The sequence below is a fragment of the Gouania willdenowi genome, chromosome 21 (genome assembly GCF_900634775.1).
Source record: "Gouania willdenowi chromosome 21, fGouWil2.1, whole genome shotgun sequence".
Classification (NCBI taxonomy): Eukaryota; Metazoa; Chordata; class Actinopteri; order Blenniiformes; family Gobiesocidae; genus Gouania; species Gouania willdenowi.
Genome location: NC_041064.1, coordinates 24,005,626 through 24,023,581, shown reverse-complemented (window position 1 = coordinate 24,023,581; position 17,956 = coordinate 24,005,626). Strand labels below are relative to the sequence as shown.

At 39.3% G+C, this 17,956-nt stretch overlaps 1 protein-coding gene across 1 annotated transcript in view; it reads left to right on the top strand.

Moving 5' to 3' along the window:
* Positions 1-17,525, top strand: part of adcy5 (adenylate cyclase 5) — a 117,821-nt gene extending 100,296 nt beyond the window's left edge. Inside the window, 7 exon segments of the mRNA XM_028435489.1 lie at positions 115-299; positions 379-399; positions 492-624; positions 9,264-9,527; positions 9,984-10,188; positions 12,880-13,004; positions 16,026-17,525. Coding sequence (XP_028291290.1) covers positions 115-299; positions 379-399; positions 492-624; positions 9,264-9,527; positions 9,984-10,188; positions 12,880-13,004; positions 16,026-16,154 — 1,062 coding nt within the window. The 3' untranslated portion in view covers positions 16,155-17,525.
* The last annotated feature ends 431 nt before the right edge of the window (positions 17,526-17,956 follow it).

Genomic DNA, 17,956 nt, shown 5'->3' with positions numbered 1-17,956 from the left:
GACGGTCGATCATGCGTTTTATGACTCTTCAGAGCCGTTGCACCATGTAAAGCTTGACTAGCAGACATAAAAGCTAATGTCCCTTCTCCAAACTGTCTGTCTCTGTGGCCTCAGTACTTCTCATCGTGCGTGCTGCTCAGCCTCCTGGCCTGCTCCGTCTTCCTGCAGATCAGCAGCATCGGGAAACTCTCCCTCATGCTCTTCATCGAGCTGCTCTACCTCCTCATCATGGAGGTGGCCAAAGTGAGCCTCTTCGACAACCAGGACCTGCTGGTGATGGCAAACGCCATCAACACTACGTGAGTGTCAGTAACACAGGCTGCGTGTGTGGCCGTGTTCATGTTTCTCATTTTATTTCCTTTTTCTTTTGCTTTGCAGGGAGCTGCTGAATGGAACAAGGTGAGACTGATGGGAGCAGAACACAGCCTGTCAACAGTTTAATGCAACACTAGCACTTTAAAAACGTGTGTGCGCGTGTGTGTGACCTCCAGCTGTGTGGTGGACACCAAGGTTCCTCTGAAGATCATGACCCCAGTGGTTATCACAGTCTTTGTGCTGGCCCTGTACCTTCATGCCCAGCAGGTAGAATCTACAGCCCGGTTGGACTTCCTCTGGAAGCTGCAGGTCAGTGTGTGTGCGTGTGTGTGGTTGGGGGGGATATTGAAGTGGACTAATGGTGTTCTTCCTGCTGCACAGCCTGATCTGATCCTTTCATTGTGTCATAGATGTTTGTAATTGATCTATCTTTATGAAATGCATCGTGCATTTTATCGCGCATACATTTGAACCTAGTGTATTGTTAGTAATGTGGATAGAAATGTATTTCAGGCCTTTAAAGTGTGAATGATCATGGTTCCATAATCAGGATCACTAATCCAGATAACTGTGAATATCTGGTAAAGAGGATATTTGTTTCTTGGTGGAGGTTTGTACTCTCTAGGTGGTCTTATTATCCCTAGCCACAAAGTGTAGAAGGGGGTTATAGGTTTGAGCTCCGTCCGAGTCAAAGTGGACAGCTTTTCTCAGAAACCATTGAAGATAAGATAACCAAATTTGGTGTGTGGCTTCAGGGTATCAATACCTTGATGGAGTTTGAAAATGAGAATCACATGTTTATTTTTTCCAGAGTTATTGCCTTTGTTCCGTTTTTGGACTCTGTTCAAGGAGACAGCTTTTCTATATATAGATAGTTAGTAATTTCGTATTCTGATGTGATAATATTTTCTTACATATACATCTAAGTTCGTAGATGTGGGACATATAGGAAAAGGTTGTGAAAGGTTGTATAATGACAACCAATCTGGTGGGTGATGTTGATGACTGTCTTGTTGTTGTTGTTGCTTTAAGCTCACTTTAAGGGTGCAGACAGTTTCTAAACAGGGCAACAATAGCTTGTTTTTAATATCTTCTGACACACGACTGTAGGACAGACTTTATTACACTTGAGCTTTTCTGCAGAGCTACATTCAGATTAAAATGGAGCATTCAAAACACACTGAATTTGAGTTTAAGAGCAGCATTGCTTTACCACCCAAAATAACTTGTAAAAATGTATCATATTCCCTCCAATTTACAATGATGCAGCTTTTGTGTGTTGGTTTGATTACATAAATCAATCTTAATAAAACACATTTGTGGTTGTAGTGTGTCGAAATGTGTAGGTGAATGAATAGTTTTTCAAGCAACTGTAGATACTTGGGGGAAAAAGGTCACAATGAATTCATGAAATAGAATTGCCTAACAATAGCTAGGCAAGGCAAGGCAAATTTATTTATATAGCGCATTTCATACTCAAGGCAACTCAATGTGCTTTACATGATAAAACATTCAATTGTTTAAAATCAATAAGAACATTTAAATCAATAAGAACATTTAAAATCATCAGTAAAATCAATTAAAATCATCAGTAAAATCATCATTACATCAACAACATGACAAAAAATCTCTCTCTCAATCATATGCAGTAGAGAAAAAAAGTGCCTTTAACTTTGATTTAAAAATGTTCACATTGGATGCTGACTTCAGCTCCGCTGGCAGTTTGTTCCACTTCTTTGCAGCATAACAACTAAAAGCAGCATCACCATGTTTACTGTGAACTCTGGGCTCCACTATCTGATCTGTGTCCATAGATCTGAGAGACCTGCTGGGTTCATACCTGACTAACATGTCACTGATGTATTCTGGACCAAACCCATTCACAGATTTATACACCAGCAGCAGAACTTTAAAGTCTATTCTGAGGCTGACTGGGAGCCAGTGTAAAGACTTTAAAACTGGAGTAATGTGCTCTGACCTCTTTGTTCTGGTTAAGACCCGAGCTGCAGCGTTCTGAACCAGCTGTAGCTGTTTGATGCTCTTTTGGGGGATTCCTGTCAGAAGACCATTACAATAGTCCAGTCTGCTGGAGATAAAAGCATGGACCAGTTTCTCCTGGTCTTTCTGAGCCATTAAACCTTTCACTCTGGAGATGTTCTTTAGGTGGTAGAAGGCTGTTTTTGTGATTGATTTGATCTGACTGCTGAATGTAAGATCTGAGTCAATCAGAACACCAAGGTTTTTGACTTGGTCTTTAGCTTTTAAAGATCGAGACTCAAGATAATTGCTGACAGCAGTCCTCTTTTCCTTGTTACCAAAGACAATCACCTCCGTCTTGTCATGGTTTAGTTGAAGGAAGTTTTCACTCATCCAGCAGTTTACTTTTTCTAAACAGTCACACAACACCTCAATGGGACCATGGTCATCTGGGTTCAGTGATAGATATAGTTGTGTGTCATCTGCATAGCTCTGATAATCAACCTTACAGTTCTGTAAAATTTGTCCTAAAGGAAGCATGTAAAGGTTAAACAGAAGGGGTCCAAGAACAGATCCCTGAGGAACCCCACAGGACATTGGTAATCTGTCAGATTCAAAGTTTCCAATGCTTACAAAATAGCTTCGCTCCTCCAAGTATGACTTAAACCATTGCATTACTTTTCCATTTAGTCCAACCCATGTTTGCAATCTGTGCAACAAAATTGTGTGATCTACAGTGTCAAATGCAGCACTTAGATCCAACAGAATGAGAACAGATACTTTTCCTGAATCAGTGTTCAACCTTATGTCATTGATCACTTTGATAAGAGCAGTTTCAGTGCTGTGATGAGAACGAAAACCTGACTGAAATTTATCAAATATTTTGTTGAATGTTAAGAATTGACTCAGTTGGTTGGAGACCACCTTCTCAATGATCTTGGCCATGAATGGAAGGTTGCTGATTGGTCTATAGTTAGCCAGTATAGAGGCATCCAGTGTTCTCTTTTTTAACAGCGGTTTCACAGCAGCTACTTTCAGGGATTTTGGTACGGTGCCTGATTGGAATGAGCAGTTAATTATCTGACACAAATCAGTGACAATTGACTTTACAACAGTTTTAAAGAAGTTTGAGGGTATTGTGTCAAGGCAACACGTTGATGGATTCAGCTGCTGAACAGTCTCCTCTATTGTTTTTGGGTTCACTGTAATAAACTCTAACATTGTAGTTGACTCATCCCTCAGTGGTTGAAGCTGTTCAAGATTTTTGTGATTTTGCTGGTTTGTTCTGATGTTTGACCTTATTGATTGTATTTTTTCATTGAAATATACAGCAAATTCATTGCATTTTCCAGCTGACAGTAATTCAGGGGCTATCTGATCTGGGGGGGTTGTGAGCTTTTCAATTACAGAAAACAACATGCGAGAGTTGTTGACATTTTTGGCAATAATTTCAGAAAAGTATTGCTGCCTTGCTTTGAACAAGCCATCATTGAATTTTCGCAGACTTATTTTGTACAGTTCTAGATGAATTTGGAGTTTTGTTGATCTCCATTTACGCTCAGCTCTTCTACAGTCAGATTTCAAATTCTGCATTATCTCAGTCCTCCTCCAAGGTGTTTTCTGTGTGTTTGGTTTTCTCTTAGTTTTGATTGGAGCCACCACATCTATGACATTACAGACGTTTCTATTATACTCATCCAGAAGATCATCAACTGTCTCAGCACTCAATGTTGGTGTCATTGCTATGGCTTCCATAAACTGTGCACTTGTGTTCTCATTTATGTACCTTTTCTTTAAACACACATAACTAGGGGGAACAGATGTTACAGTCTCTAGGTCAAAAAAGACACAGAAATGATCAGATAGAGCTAAGTCTCTTACATCAACAGCAGAGATATCAACACCTTTAGAGATAACCAGATCCAAAGTGTGACCTTGAGTGTGTGTCGGACCAGTCACATGTTGTGTAAGACCAAAAGTATCCATTAAAGCATACAGTTCTTTGGCAGTATTGTCCATGTTATTGTCTACATGAATATTTAAGTCACCTGTTATTATTAAAAAGTTGTATTCAGTGCATACAACTGACAGCAGTTCAGCAAACTCATCCATGAATTCTCCAGAATATTTTGGGGGCCTATAAACGACTAAAAACAGAACTCTTGAATCACCCTTCAGTAAGAATGACATATATTCAAAGGAGATAAAATCACCAAATGTTATTTCTTTGCACTGAAATATTGATTTAAAAATGGCAGCAACTCCACCACCTTTCCTGCAAGTACGACACTTATTTAAATAAATAAAGTCTTGTGGTGAACTTTCATTGAGAATAGTATTACTGATACCATCATTCAACCATGTTTCATTGAGAAATAAAAAGTCCAAGTGATGTGTCAAAATAATATCATTAATTAGTAGTGACTTGTTAACAAGAGATCTAACATTAAGAAGAGCTAATTTTAAAGACTTTACTGGAGACACTGGTGGACTTTTTGGATGACATGTTATAGGAGTCAAATTTTTATCTCTATAAAGCTTTTTGCTTTTCTTTAATTTCACAATTTTACCTGTGTTACCTGTCACCACAGGAATTAAAGAAGCTGCATTAACTCCATAGGGCCCTGACTTTTTCTGGTTGTTCCTAAAAATAGAGCTATTGCAGTCCGGACCCAGCACACATCAGGCCTGTGTCGCTCTAAGTTGAACACAGCTGGCCTGAGGAGAAGAGTGATCCTGAGCCTGGTATCGTCGAGGAGGGATGGGTGGTGCAGATTGACCATGGTGGGGTAAAGGGTGGGGTGTTAGTCTTGTGCCAGCCAGAACCAGCTCGTTCATCTGGGCAGTTAAATCCAAGAAGGCAGGGGTAGGAGAGAAGCTGGATGAGGTGGAAGTAGGTGAATTTTGGGGTGAAGCAGGTGGGTCCTGAGATGCGGGGGTTGGGTTGACCTCTTCATTTTGGCGATTTTTATTTCTTGCTGGAAGCTCATTGACTCCATGTTCTTTCCTTGTTGTTTTGTTCTCCGATGGTACATGTTGTCCTCTGTCTTTATCAGAACTGATAGCAGTGTGACTGGTGAAGTAAAACAAGTTGGATGTGAAGAGTTTTACTCCAGCCTTGTTTAGACACAGTCCATCTGCTCTAAAAAGATGACGACGTTCCCAAAAAATAGGAAAATTTTCTATAAAATTTAGTGAAAGGGCAGCACAAGCCGAAGACAGAAATTTATTCAAAGAGTAAATCCTTGAGAATTTCAGATCTCCTTTGCGGACTGGAGGTATCGGGCCACTGATGAACACTTTAGGCTGTAAACAGCTCACAGTTTTTAGCAGATGGGTGAAATCCTGCTTTAACACCTCAGACTCCTCCTTGGCTAAATCATTTAACCCACAATGAATCACAACATTTTTCAAATGTGGGTAATCTGCAACGATATGCAAGATTTTGTCAGCCAGGTCTGATACTGTGTCATTAGGTAAGCAGATCACTTTCACGTTGCTGCTAAACATCTTCTGAGCATCTTTAACAGAAACGTCTCCCACTATCAGTGTGTGAGGTTGTTGCTTTGGCCTACCCTGTCGCTTTTGTTTTCCTGAAGCACTTTCAGTCTTCGCAGTTCCAGAAGGTTGTGTGTTGACCTCATTAGAGCCAGATCCTTGGTCATTCAGCAGTGGGGCGAATCGATTACCCAGTTCTACATGAAACTGGGTTTGTGACTTGGTGATACTCCTGCCTTTAGCAGATGTCCACTTTTGTGCCTGGGCAGACAAGGGAGTTGATGTTGAGGCTGCAGTCTGCGAAGCCAGTGCAGGCCAGTCCGTCTCATTATTGATATCAGGGCGCTTTGCTCGGCCCGTTAGCCTTTGAAGTGGATATGACTTTTTCTTAGGCTTAGCTCCCAGAGTATTCCAGGGAGGACTCGCACCTGTTGGCTTATCAACGGGAACAGGATCCTCCCTAGGCCTGATAGCTTTGTTAGCACGGGCTGGTAGCGAGTTAGCTTTATCCACTCCGCTGTTTTGAAACAGCGGCACAGTCGTATCATTATCATATCCACAGTGTCCATTAACCTCAATGTTTACTTGTATTCCTCGCACTGTAGTCTCCAGTTCAGTAATCTTTTGGAGGAGACTGCTGTATTCTGTTGTGGAAAGAGCCATTCTTCTGCTAGTTAGCTTGCTACTTGTAGCTAGCTAGCTTGCTACTTAGCTTTCCAGTTGAGCCAGCAAATAAAAAAGCAGTAGATGATTACCTCAGAGCCAGAGTCAGATGGTAAATGATAGTTTGATGTTGAGGTATCGTATCATTTCTCAGAAGAAAAAGTTCATGTTTAGTAAATAAATTCCTCTGTGTAGCTATCTAATTACTTTTCATGTTTCTGGTTTTAAGGTGAGGACTTCAACTACAAACCTCTCAGAGGCTATTTTGGTTGTGTCATTTATTATTTTATATAACGTTCCTGTTAGAGACGCTCACGGCTTTCTTGACTCCATGGAGGTAGTGGAGCAGACGACAAAGCCTTGGGTTGATAATTCGGTTCAATGGACAGAGTTTGACAGATGCAACTTTTACCTGCCCCAGGTTTTTATTTTCAGCTCTCAAATTTGTTAAAAACAAAAATCACAAAAAGAGTCTCAAACCACAGTTCAGTGAATCAGTGATAAATAGATGTAATAATGGACCTCACATTCTTTACCATTTTGCCCTCAAGTATCCTTTTCACACAGTAATAGAGTCCATCCATCCAGATGTTTACAGCTTTACTTTTACCATTAAGTGACAGAACATCCAATCAGAAGCACCAGAGCACACATCAGCTATAACACACAAACCCTGAATGACATCAGAGGAGTGACTTAAAGTGAATAAACACATTGACTGTTAAAACTATGGCGTAAGGTTACTGTCAAAAGATTCATGTGTGCACGTAAAATGACTTAATTTCTTGTTTCAACCAGCAATCTAAATGTTAAATCTAAATGTTACATTAGAACATATATGTGAAATCTAAATCTAAATGTTGAATCTAAATATTAAATGTTAATTTGAAATATGAAATGTAAATCGAAATATTCGTAGCAACACACGTACATACACGACACAAACATTTCCACACTCATTGTGTTTATGGGTTATTTTGAATCATTATTAATTACAATTCTGGGGGGATTATTTGAAGATTTCCTTTGGAAAATGCATTTTTCTGACAGAAATGTTGTTTTTCGTCTATGGCTGCTGAAGTGTTCTATCCAATAGGCGACTGACCGTTTTGCCTGTTGTTCAGAAAGTTTGGTGCGCTGTGCAAAGAGCATGTGTGAAAGTGGGCCGGACTAAATTAAAATGCAACAATGTTGCAGATTCACCACCTGAACCACATCGAGTCCACTGGACTGTATGTGTAAAAGGACCCTAAATGTCACGGTTGAAACTAAATATTTAGCTAATATGCAAATTTTAAAATAAAAGCTCATTGACGTGAACATTTAACATTTAGATTTAAATTTAATTTTAATTTTGACGTAATATTTTTACGAGAAAAGTAAATATTACAAATTTCACAAATATTTCTGTAATTCTGGTCAAAAGTAACGTTAAAAATATCTTTTTTTTAAAACGTCGTTTGTTGCTAAATGTTGCGAGCATGCGGTACTTTATAAACGGCGCCCCACAAATGCAACCGTGATTTGGGTGCACACACTTTACATGTGCACACACACATTTTTGACAGTAACCTTACCCCATATAAAACACTCTTTACACTGCCAAAATATATATTTGTGTTGATTTTTTAACACACAATAGCTGACAAAGGAGATAAAACAGCTAGTTCTTAAAGATCCCATATCATGCATTTATCACCCATCTCCATTTGTTCAAAGAACCCCAAAAACATAGTATTTGAGGTTTATTTTTCCAGAGTTTTAGCCTCAAAAAAGTGACTTTCTGACCAACTGGCTGTTTGCTGCCTGCTTATGCATATTCATGAGTGGGCGTGTCTATATACTGACTTGCCTGCGAGGCTCCTGCATGACGCACTCTGAGGCAGATCAGTGACCACCAAAGTGATTTTCTCTTGCTATCCACACACTGTTATTGTTTTCAGCCAAAAACTGGACTTTACAGTAAAACACATGGATATTTAAGCGGCTATTGTGTGAGTCCATCTCCACGCTGTGTTCATCCAGGAGCAGCTTCAAACACTCACCAGTGTTAAGCTGCTAATTCACTTTCTTCTCCACCTCATCTTTATTAAATACAGGAATAGTGCATTTAAAGTAATAATCTTTTGTTTATCACGTCAACCGTTGCATCGCATTGGGTCCCAAACTCGTCAGATCAAGTCAAAGGCGATACAATGTCTACTACCTGGGTGCCTACACTGGAGGGTTCACCATGGAGGTGCGGCACCGGCAGCAGGCACTTCCTGGAGGGGGCGGTTCATAATTCTAGTGACGTCACTAGCATTTGAACCGCTCGTTTTTTAGAAGAGGGCAGAGAAGCAGCTCAGAGAGCAGGATTTTGGAGGATTTCTCAGAGATGCAGGAAGGAAGCCCGATATTACTTTGGGGGTGTTTTTCATAAGGAATTCACATTGTTACAAGGTTAAAAGCTCAAAAAAGTTGATTTGCATGATATATGCCCTTTAAGCAAATTATAATATCTGTTGTTAAACGATTTCACTTCCTAATTTTTGAGTCTGTATAATCTTTTAGAGGTTCCTGTATCTGGGTCAACATAATGAAGGCAGTTTAAATCCTGTAGGTCTCGGTCTCAAATGCAAAACCCATTTATAACCTGTTCCATATTTAAGGTTTTAGTTTAAAAGGTTAAGTTCAGAGTTAATGAGTAGGTAATACTAAAACTCTCTCGTGTTGTAAGTTTTCACATGTGGACATTGGCACCAAGGCTGTCACTTATTGTTTCTTTGAGTTTCATCCTGTATGCACTCCTGGCACTCCATCCTCTCCAGGCGACTGAGGAGAAGGAGGAAATGGAGGAACTGCAGGCCTACAACCGCCGCCTGCTACACAACATTCTGCCCAAAGACGTGGCCGCACACTTTCTACAGCGGGAACGACGTAACGATGAGCTCTACTACCAGTCGTGTGAGTGCGTCGCTGTGATGTTTGCCTCCATCAGCAACTTCTCAGAGTTCTACATCGAGCTGGAGGGCAACAATGAAGGGGTGGAATGTCTGCGGCTGCTCAACGAAATCATCGCAGACTTTGACGAGGTAGGGTGAGTCGGCTGGGAGACACAATTTGTGTAAAAAGTGGATTTAATAAAACATCTTTAAAGAATGTTGTCATTTGGAGGGAAAAAAAAAGAAACATGATAGGCAACCTGCTATTTATTACTTTTTATATAAGAGGTTAAAAAAAAGTGTTTTCCTTGGTAAATGGCTTGTGTGGCATTAAATCCAGGTTTGGTCCTACTATGTAGGGTTTACAATCCCTGCTCTAGTTGTTATATTTCATTTAAACTACATCATAAGCTTCAACTGCATCATAAGTTTCAACAAGCTAGAATATTTTGTGTGTCTGAAGCAAGATAGCAGAAATATGATAAAATCAATAAACCAGTGTTTAGCAAGAAACCCATCGATAGCGTCAGATCCTATAAATCTACCCTGAACGCTGCTAAATGAATCACCTTGTGGATTAAATGTCCTATCGTCTGCTATCCCTAGATCATCAGCGAAGACCAGTTTCGCCAGCTGGAGAAGATTAAGACCATCGGCTCCACCTACATGGCGGCCTCCGGCCTGAACGACTCCACCTACGACAAGGCCGGACGTTCGCACATCCGCGCTCTGGCCGACTATGCCATGAGGCTGATGGACCAGATGAAGTACATCAATGAGCACTCCTTCAACAACTTCAAGATGAAGATAGGTGAGCAGCAGCAAAGCAAGAAGCATCCCCGCCGGATGAGCAATGGTCGTCTCAATGGCACTACCAGGATAAATAAAGGTTATTAATTATAGCTGATGCAAAGCAATGGTCAGGGCCAGGCAATTTTAGGCAAAACGAGACAGCAGCTGTTAGCGTGTGAAGCAGTGACGTGCCGTGACCACTAGGGTTGGGTAGGCACGTTGCAATTCGAGACCACCGATGACAATTTCATATGTTTCTGCTGTCAAGTGTTAATTCAATTCCATTCAATTTTATTTGTATAAAGCAATTTCCAACAAAGTCATCTCAATGCTCTTATCAAAATAAATAAATCATAATAAGAAAGAAAAAACCCAACAAGATCCACATGAACAAACATTTAGCCATCTAACAAAATCAACATCGTAAACACCATTAAAGAAACATAAACAATTCTCCCAACAAGATATATCTCATGACACGGCAGCACATCTGTTGTTTGTGTTGGAAACACAGAAACACGGAGAAAAAGACAACAACAACAACAACGCAAAACAGCCTCAGTGAGGAGCATCCTCAAAGCCAATCTTACCTTTCACTGTAGAAAATACCAACAATGTCCTGACCTTACCTTTGCTGAAGCTCTGGTAACTCAGGTGTTGGTCTCCATCTTTTAAAAGCTTGTTTTTCCTCAAAAAAAAGTTTCTCTATCGTCTCTAACGCTGTCATCCTTCCTGTACTATTATCCCGCTTCTAGCTAGAGAACGTAGCAACAGCGGCCACGCTGTATCAATTCACTAATGCACTGTGAACTTTCGTATAGCATTTAGCATAGCGTGGTTACGTCCAAAGGCAGCGTAGACAGCTGCCTTTTTACTTAAATGGTTTTCATCTTGGGGAACTGACTGCACATGCTTTTGGGAGGGGGTGTGGCCTCCTGCTGCCTTACAGCAGAGTGTGTGCAGCTGTTCCAGGAAATAACGATGTTTAGTAATTTGGTCAATGAAACGCACAAAATGCTGACACTCTCAAACTTATAGGTACTGTAGGCTATTGGAAATGGAAAAATAAATAATTTATAATTATATTATAATTAAAACAAATAATAAAAATATCAATTCACCCTTGGGTAGGCACTGCCTACCTTGCCTACCCTGACTGCACGTCACTGGTGTGAAGGTAGTTCAAATCTGAAAATACGCATATTGCACCTAGACAGCATGGAGATGTTGGTACTATGTTTTTAAGTGAAAAATTAATGTTTGAAAAAGCCATTTGTGCATTGACTCCAGTTGTTCGCACAAGAGCAAAATTCAAAATGTAAAAAAATTTACATTTTTGAGATAAAAGTCTGATATTTACCATGACTCCAAAATTTTATACATTTAAGAAAAACTACAAAACATTGAAAATGTATTTAGCAAGAATTTGCAAGTTTACATTACCGTTTACAGTCAACCTTGTTTGTTTATTTATTATTTACAGTATTTCTGTACATTCTGGTTTCTTCTCGTATAATCTCTATGTTTTGTGTTTCTGTATTTATGTATTATTTCAACTTTGTGTGTTGCTTTTCTTTTCTTTCTGTAGTGCTAGTGGAAATGTAATTTCCCTGACGGAACCCCACCTAAGGGATTAATCAAGTCTATCTAATCTAATCTATTTTGATGCATTGTAGGCTACATTTTTTTGATAAATCAGGTGTGGAGTGTTTGTACAGGACAGTCTGAAGATGTACTTTAGCAAGTTTGGATTCAATTGAGCAAAAATTGTGATAGGAGATTGTGTTGATAAGTTTTACAGTTTTTGGGGGGGGGAAGCAGAGTGATGGATTTTATGATTTTCTATTGGGTTGAAAGTACAAAAGTTTCTTCAGTTTTGGTAGATTTTGTTGAAAGTTGCAAATCTGTAGCACAAATGGTTGATTTGTTGTTAATTTTCAATTTTTTGAACTTTATTTTATTTTTTCTTTTCTACTTTATCTGCATTCGCTGTCTAAGGTCAACACTACAAGAAGTGTAATTTTTTAACAGGGAAGAGGGTGTCAGGGTAGGAAATGGAAGGGGTGAGGAAGAGCTGACTGTTTTAAGGTGTTTTTTGCTCTGATAGATTGAGGAAGTTGCACAGCCCTCCGCTGCAGCCGTCTGCACTGTAGTGGGAGGGAGCAGGGATGGGCTGCAGCCTCCGCTCTACAGACAGTGAAGGACGGGAGAGTTGTCACTTGAAAAGTTCAAATTCTTCAACCCCGAGCGACGAGGTCAAGCGCGACCTCGTCGTTCAATTCACTCACATCACTTCGATTGAGAGATAACTTGAGGTTGCGATTATATTGTAATCTAGTCGCATCAGTCACTTCAGTCACGTTTGGTGTGAACGCACCTTTAAAGTGAGAGTGAAATGTGATGTTGTAGTTGTGCATATTGTGCATAATGTGTTGTGAAATCAGTTCAGCCAGTCTGGTGACAAGTGTGGAGAAATTGAAGTGGGTGACACAGCACCCAGCTTAAGTATAATGGTGGTGGCCGTGAACAGAGGGAAGGAGTGAGTGGTTATGCCTAAAACTGGTATTTGGGATCAACATGTCTAAGGTTAAGCCCAGTACGAGTTTATCCCACATGTGCCAGTGCATCCATGACCAAAACAAAATGCCACTTCTTCCATCTCTTATTGTGATCTTAATCATAACCACCAACACCTGTGTTTTTCTCATAGGTCTAAACATTGGCCCAGTGGTTGCAGGTGTGATTGGAGCCAGGAAGCCTCAGTATGACATCTGGGGGAACACGGTGAACGTGGCGAGTCGCATGGACAGTACGGGCGTGCCAGAGAGGATCCAGGTAATGTCAAACCATATGTCAACATACCTGTTAGTATTGATTTTTACCATTTCCAGTTATCATAAAATGACTGATACATTTTTAAAAAAATATCAAGAAAAGAAAAAATATTGGAAGAAAACCATGTAGTGTAACAGCCTATTGCTTGTTGAGGAGATGCTGTCAAAAGCAGTGTTGGGAACGTTACTTTAAAAAAGTCATTAGTTATAGTTACTCACTACTTGATCCAAAAAGAAACTGAGCAATTGAATTACTCTATAATAAAAGTAACTCATTACCAAGGAAAGTAACTATTTGCGTTACTGTTAAAAAAAAAAAAGTTGCTATATGTCAAAAATTCTAATTTTTTAGATGTGTGTGTCGTGAGGTGCTTCATTAAATTGGACTTATTTACAACAGATGTTGACAAAGTCTTCACTCCTGGATATAGGGATGTAACGATTCACGCAACTCCCGATACGATTTGATTCACGATACTGGGTTCACGATACGATTCTCTCACGATTTATTTTACAAAATGGGACTGTATATAAATGACTGAAAAATATTCCTTTATTTTTTTTGGGAAAATACTATACTATTTTTCATTGTCAAAAGAATTCCTTGATAAACTATTCAAAACAATGCAATTTAACTAAAAATAAATCTTGAATGAAATAAATAAAGTAATAATACAAATGAAGAAGAAGCTTATTATTTAAATTCTGGTTCTATAGTAAACAATACAAAACTGCATAATAGTTATTTTTCTTTTTAAAAGTGCAACTGAAAATGTATTTTGTGCCTTAACAATTGGACTAAAAAAACAAAACAAAAAATTTTTTTTTACTGTATTTAGGTCAGATATTTGTTTGAACCAGCAGAGGGCGCTGGTAACCCAGTGGTCGGTTGGCATGCAGATATTTTGCAGTGAAGAAGAGATGCTATGCTAGCAGACAGAGCTAATAGAAAAATGTGACTTTTACAGATATTCACGTAATATTACAAATATTCTTTCGGTGCTAAAGGGGTAATGAATCATTTATGAATATGTTTAAGAGTAGAAGGCGGCCAGAAAGAAAGTATTAGCAGATTTCGCTCGCTGCCAACACTTTGGTGTAGCGCCCTCTGCTGGTTAAAAAAAGTACTGCGATTCAATTTTCACAGCATCGATGTGAATCGTTATACCTATGAATCGATTTTTAACTGCCTTACGATTAATCGTTACATCTCTACCTGGATATAATGAACACTTCACATACACGTTTTTGCCTCTGACCACAATTAATATAAAGTAGTGTTTGTATCGCCATCTTCTCATCAGACTGCTCCACGCTCACCATCACTGCTGCTCCATCAAATCTGTAGTGGTTGTGTGTGCGTGTGTGACGCGTGTGCTGGCACATGTGTAAAAACACTGTCTCTGATTGGCTACCATGACACATGACGCAGCCTTAGCCAATCATAATCGCTCACATTGTTTTTAACCCACCTCCTCACTACAGCTGCGTATGAAGCCAGGGTTGCTTTCAGATCACAGTTTATTCAATCAATGCATTTAACGTTCAGTAACGTTAACAGCGTTGTAACGGCGTAAAAAGTAATTAGTTAGATTACCCCGTTACTGAAAAATAAAACGCCGTAATCTAATGCCGTTATTTTAAACGCCGTTATTCCAAACACTGGTTTTAAGGTACGTAACAATAATGAAATAAAGACCAGGATTAAAGCAAAACAATTGAAACCAATAGATAAATACCAAAATGTATTAAATCAAAGATTATCAATGCAGGAAATCAAAAACACTCCCTAAAAAGGAAAGAACAAACTAAACACCAAACTTGAAGTGTCAGGGAACCTACATACATTTCACAGCATGTGGAAACCTATTATGTAGTGTTTAAAACTCTAGATGACCCCCATTACTCTGTTTGTTTGTGGCTAAATTGTGGATATTTTACTATGACGTTAATAGCCTCATTGTTAGTATTGTGTATTTTGTTGTTTTGTTGGCACTGTAGCCTAAACCAACAGTTCAAATAAATAAACACCATTCAACATTTAAACATGACCCTACTACAGCACATGAAAGCGTATAAAAGTAGGGAGGCATAGAACTTTTTTGTGAGTGGGTGGGTCCACAACCTCCTCAGCAGTAACGGCTATAATGTAAACAAACATGCTAAACATCCTAACGACGTTAGCCTGACAGTCAAAGATACATGAGGTTTGTTTGTCACATACAAACATATATCGCGATATTTTTCACCACGATTGATTATCGATATGCTCCCGCTAAGTATCGTTTTTTTTAAAAAAAAAAAATTTCCAAAACCTTTTCTGCTTTTTCATTAAAATGTGCAAGTACGTCTTCACAGAAATGTTGTCACTGTTTGTTGAAGGAACCAATATATTGTTTACTGGAATATTGCACTATAATGGTGTCACTGGTAAGAAAGATCCTCTTTTTTGTTTACAGAAAGCACTATTGGAGATACTCATTCATTTTCATTGGTATGCTGACACTCATTTACAAAAATGTTGCACTAAAATAAATATTGTATTTTTTCACTTAATCTTTTTTTTTCTTGTTATGTCATAGATTTTCGTAGATTGATTTCTGACCAATATATCGATAATCGCAGTATCGTCATATAATCGTTATCGTGAGCTTTGTATCGCGTATCATATTGTGAGGTAACCAGAGGTTCCCACCCCTAGTACCTTATGACATGTAGTGAAATAGCATTAGAGTGTTCAGCGTTATGTGCACAGTGTGCAGCAGGGGTGAAAGATAGAAGTTAAATTAATAGTAAATGTGCATTTAACGACAAAAATGAAAAATTGAAAAAACTGTTTTTTTTTTTTTTTGTTTTATTCATTTAAAACCAGAAACAGAAAAACGGAAAAACCAAAAAAGAGGCCTTTTTATTGTTTTAAAATTAAACGAGAGCTTCATGTTTTAATCTCACCACACAAAATGTTGTGTGTCGATGACGTTTCCTTAAAGAGCTAACCGTTTTTGAACCTCCTCCCCTGCAGGTGACAGCAGATCTGTACCAAGTCCTGAGCTCCTATAACTACACACTGGAATACCGAGGTTTGGTCACAGTCAAGGGCAAAGGAGAAATGATGACGTACTTCCTCACTAGTGGACCCTCGAACAGTTAACCCAACACTCACTAAGCAGCACAGCACTGAGCTTAACAGACTCATCTGGAAGCACTGAGAAACGTTCCCTGAGGATGGAGGAGACTCTCATCCTGGAGCCGGGGAGCACGAGACGCCACGCAAGCTTGAATCTGCCGTCGAGACCAAAGAAGTCCAATCAGACCATGAAGAAACATTTCTGTGAGAAGGAAAATGTTCTGGAGGACATTTGATTTGCTTCAATTAGACAAACCAGGAGGACAACACGAGCTCCGTCACCTCCTCGCTTTCGCTCTGCCTTTCTCCAGCTGAAGTATATCCCTAACCTGACAAAACGAGTTTTATGTGCATGAAATATATGTACTGTATATGTACCACGTGATTGTGACACAGGTACGAGACTGACTTGTAGACACCAAGGCAGCACCGGGATCAATATCCACACTGGTAATTAACCATTGGAGTCACATTAACGTTTGCTTTATTGCTGAACGTTAAAGGAAGTCCCTTTGAAACTATTTGATTATTTTTGTAAGAGCAGAGTGAAAACTTTGCAGTGTTTACACAAAGGCTCAAATCACACAACAACACAAACAAAGAGATTTTTTCTAATCTGCAAAGGTTTTTGTATTTTAACATTGAGACGACGACCTAAAGAGATATTTTAGGATGCTATATTTTAGTATATCAAAGTGATCTATAAACGGTGTGTATTCAGACGTGCACACTGTGTGAGTCTCATGTTGGGATGTCGGTCGTCTTCACTGGTGTTGCCTGGTCTTTGCATTGCACTACAGCTAATGTACCATTTAGCTTCAGCAGGTCAACACTTCAAACTTTCCACTTTGTTCTGCTGGAAGTAAAAAATCAGATGTCGACGATGCTTTGCTTTTGTTGTGACATGTTTGAAACCTACGATGTTCAGCGAGTGTCTGATGAGGAGAGACCATCCCGTCCAAGTGATGGAGATGCTTCAGGGTTGGTGCTTAAAAAGCCATTTTGCACTGCAGTGCTCTCCGCCGTCCGCCTCGTCGTGCACTGCTCCACAGTCCCGTCCTTGCTTGCTCAATCAGATGGTACGACCCAATGAATGTCCAGTGATTTCCCCCCACGAGGCCTTTAACGCCGACTCCTTACTGACAATGGCAACGGTGCTCATCCTGTGGACCAGGACGGATGAGCCCTCTTTGAAATGTAACGTCTTTTCAACAGAGCCGGGTTTCCTCAGTATTTCATCACCACTTTGCACACATAAGAGAAACTGACCTGCGTGTTTTGTTTCTGTGACGTTTTCACCAAACACAACCAGAGTGCTTGGCTCTGGTGCACAGTCCAGTAATAAGTCATATGTTTTATTTCCAGAAACTGATGTCAAAGAGGATAAAGTGTTCATGTGGGATTAAGGCCAAAAATGGTGTTGTTCCTGTTTTTTTTTTTTACTCTACATTTCTGGGTACAAGGCAGAAATACACTTTGGACATGAAAACGCTACTATTTCAATTTCCTTCTTTCATCTCTTCAATCTGTTCCATTTGCACCCTGGGAGAAACAATCCATACAGCCAATTTACATTGAATCTTTTCCGTCCTCCCAAATCTTAATGATATAAATTATTATTATCGATATAAGCCTAGAACATGGGTCTGCAACCTTTGCCTCATCTTACCTGGATTAAAGTCCTCCTGGAGCCAAAAAAATACTTTCTCAATCTCAATGAAGACAATACAGTGTATTCAATTCTATGCTGTTAAAAGTATATATAATAATGTTTGATTTCATTTGATCATGTAAATGGCAACTTTAAAACAGTTTAAAATAAAGTA